At 49.4% G+C, this 2,748-nt stretch overlaps 1 protein-coding gene across 1 annotated transcript; it reads left to right on the plus strand.

The window, feature by feature from the left end:
• The first annotated feature begins 1,453 nt into the window (after positions 1–1,453).
• On the plus strand, positions 1,454–2,505 carry OR1I1 (olfactory receptor family 1 subfamily I member 1). Its single transcript, XM_022558384.2, is given in 4 exon segments — positions 1,454–1,725; positions 1,727–2,033; positions 2,036–2,249; positions 2,252–2,505. Coding segments are annotated over 4 exon segments (1,032 nt in total). The 5' UTR covers positions 1,454–1,468.
• The last annotated feature ends 243 nt before the right edge of the window (positions 2,506–2,748 follow it).

A 2,748-nucleotide genomic window follows, 5' to 3' on the forward strand; every position in this document is an offset into this window, starting at 1 on the left:
TTGTTATGGAAACAGCTTATCTTTGAATAGTCCATGCTGGGCCTGGGACTTTTTATTTTGAATAAGATTTTTGAACAGCTGTTTGACATGATATACACAACAGTGTATATTTTACTGAGGGTGCAAAACTGTTTCATTTGGCAGTGACAGTGTGTCTAGAACATAGGAAAATATAAAATTTCTTGTCCTGCGAAGCTACTGCTGAGAGCAAATATACTTCCAAAACGCCATGAGCTTTAAATCTCCAGAGATTCTTTTCTTACTGTGAAAGCTCTCTTTAAAACTTCTACTTATGGTCTTCCCTGGTGGCGCAGTGGTTAAGAATCCGCCTGCCGATGCAGGGGATGCGGGTTCGTGCCCCGGTCCAGGAAGATCCCACATGCTGCGGAGCAAGTAAGCCTTTGCGCCACAACTACTGAGCCTGTGCTCTAGAGCCCACGTGCCACAACTACTGAGCCCACGTGCCACAACGACTGAAGCCCACACACCTAGAGCCCGTGCTCCACAGCAAGAGAAGCTACTTCAATGAGAAGCACATGCACCGCAATGAAGAGTAGCCCCCACTCGCCACAAGTGGAGAAAATCCGCACGCAGCAACGAAGAGCAAACACAGCCAAAAATAAATAAATAAAAATAACAAAACTTCCACTTAACCAGCTTTCTGGGTTCACCCAACATCTCTGTTTCCCCTGAAAATATACTGAATGCTGTCCCAGTATGCTGAATTCTTGAGGCCAGAGGGCTACTCGCTAGCCAGCTGAAACATTCCTGCTCAGTTGAGTTATTTTAAATAATCCCCAACCTGATTGTGCTGATTGCAGTTGCTGCTGCAATTATACTGTTAAATACTACCGTATAAATTAACAAACTACAAGGGAAAGGAGGAAGGAAGGGGGGACGGAAGGAAGGAAGGAGGAAGGAAGGAAGGAAGGAGGATGGAAGGAAGGAAGGAGGAAGGAAGGAAGGAAGGAGGAAGGAAGAAAGGAAGGAGGAAGGAAGGAAGGAAGGAGGACGGAAGGAAGGAAGGAGGAAGGAAGGAAGGAAGGAAGGAAGGAGGAAGGAAGGAAGGAAGGAAGGAAGGAAGGAAGGAAGGAAAGGAGGAAGGAAGGAGGAAGGAAGGAAGGAAGGAGGAAGGAAGAAGGAAGGAAGGAAGGAGGAAGGAAGGAAGGAAGGAAGAAGGAAGGAAGAAGAGGAAGGAGGAAGGAAGGAAGGAAGGAAGACGGAAGGAAGGAGGAAGGAAGGAAGGAAAGAAGGAGGAAGGAAGGAAGGAGGAAGGAGGAAGGAGGAAGGACATGGATGGTTTTGTGTGGGGAAACAGAAATCCACAGAAGGGAGCTGTAAGGATTCCATGGGTTTTCACAGAACCTGCGGGTCTGTAGGGAGCTGAGACTGGAACTCCATCTCTGACTCCCAGCTTTATGTTGCTTCCCTCTCCCCTTTTATCTTTCACAGTAGACACAGACTGTCCATGGAACCAGAAAACTGAACAGCAGTCTCAGAATTCCTCCTCCTGGGACTCTCGGAAAAGTCAGAGCATCAGATCTTCCTCTGGGCTGTCGCTCTCATGTACCTGGTCACCGTCTTTGGAAACCTGCTCATCGTCCTGGCCAACATCACAGACAACCACCTCCACACACCCGTGTACTTCTTCCTCTCCAACCTGTCCCTGGTCGACATCTTCTTGTCTTCCACCACCGTCCCCAAGACGCTGGTGAACCTCTGGACTCAGCCAAGCCATCCCCTTTGTATGCCTTGCCCAGATGTATGCCTTCCACCTGTTCGGGACCATAGACAGCTTCCTCCTGGCCATGATGGCCATTGATAGGTTCATGGCCATTGTCCACCCTCTGTGCTACTTGGCCATCATGAGCCCCCGTGTGTGGGGGCTGCTGGTGGGGGCGCCGTGGCTGATCACCAACCTCCAGTCCCTTGTGCACACCTGCCTCATGGCTCAACTGACCTTCTGTGTCGGCTCTGAAATCCCCCACTTCTTCTGCGACCTCATACCCCTGCCGAAGCTCTCCGGCTCAGACACACACACACCAACGAGCCGGTGATCTTTCCTTTCGGCATCATCTTGGGCACCAGCTCCCTTGCGTGCATCCTCTTCTCTTATACTTCCATTTTCCAAGCAGTCTTCAAGATCCTTTCTGCTCGGGTCAAATGGAAAGCCTTCTCCACTTGCAGCTCACACCTCACCGTGGTGTTACTATACTACGGCACCATCTTCACTGTGTACCTGCAGCCTGCATCTCCCGCTCCTCCCAGAAGGACAAGGCGGCTGCTCTGCTGTGTGGGGTGGTCATCCCCATGCTGAATCCCTTTATCTACAGCCTAAGGAACAAGGACATGAAGGCAGCCCTGAGGAAGCTGGTCGGCAAAGTAGCCCTAGGGCAGAATAGTTGTTCGGCACCTACCATGTTCCAGGCCCACTGTTCAGTGCCTGGGACACAGGGATACATCCTATCTCTGCCCTCAAGGCATTCAGAGTCTGGTGGGGGTTAGAGACCTGTCAATAAATAATCACAGAGCAACTTAGTAGATGTGTCATATGAGATGAACGAAGTGCTACCGGAAGGGAATGTGCATTTTCCCCATGGTTTATCTTCCCCCAAAGATCAGAGTAGCAGAGAAGACTTTGGAGTAACCTTAAATTTTCTGGAGTATCAGGCTTATAGTGTTGCTACATGGATAATCCTAGTGGAATAAAAGATTAGCTACACTCATTTTAATATTGATAAAGACAAT

The sequence above is a fragment of the Delphinapterus leucas genome, unplaced genomic scaffold (assembly GCF_059928025.1).
Source record: "Delphinapterus leucas isolate spDelLeu-1000000601 "Yukka" unplaced genomic scaffold, BTC_Dleu_Yukka2 spDelLeu_asBTCV2_sq25, whole genome shotgun sequence".
Lineage (NCBI taxonomy): Eukaryota > Metazoa > Chordata > Mammalia > Artiodactyla > Monodontidae > Delphinapterus > Delphinapterus leucas.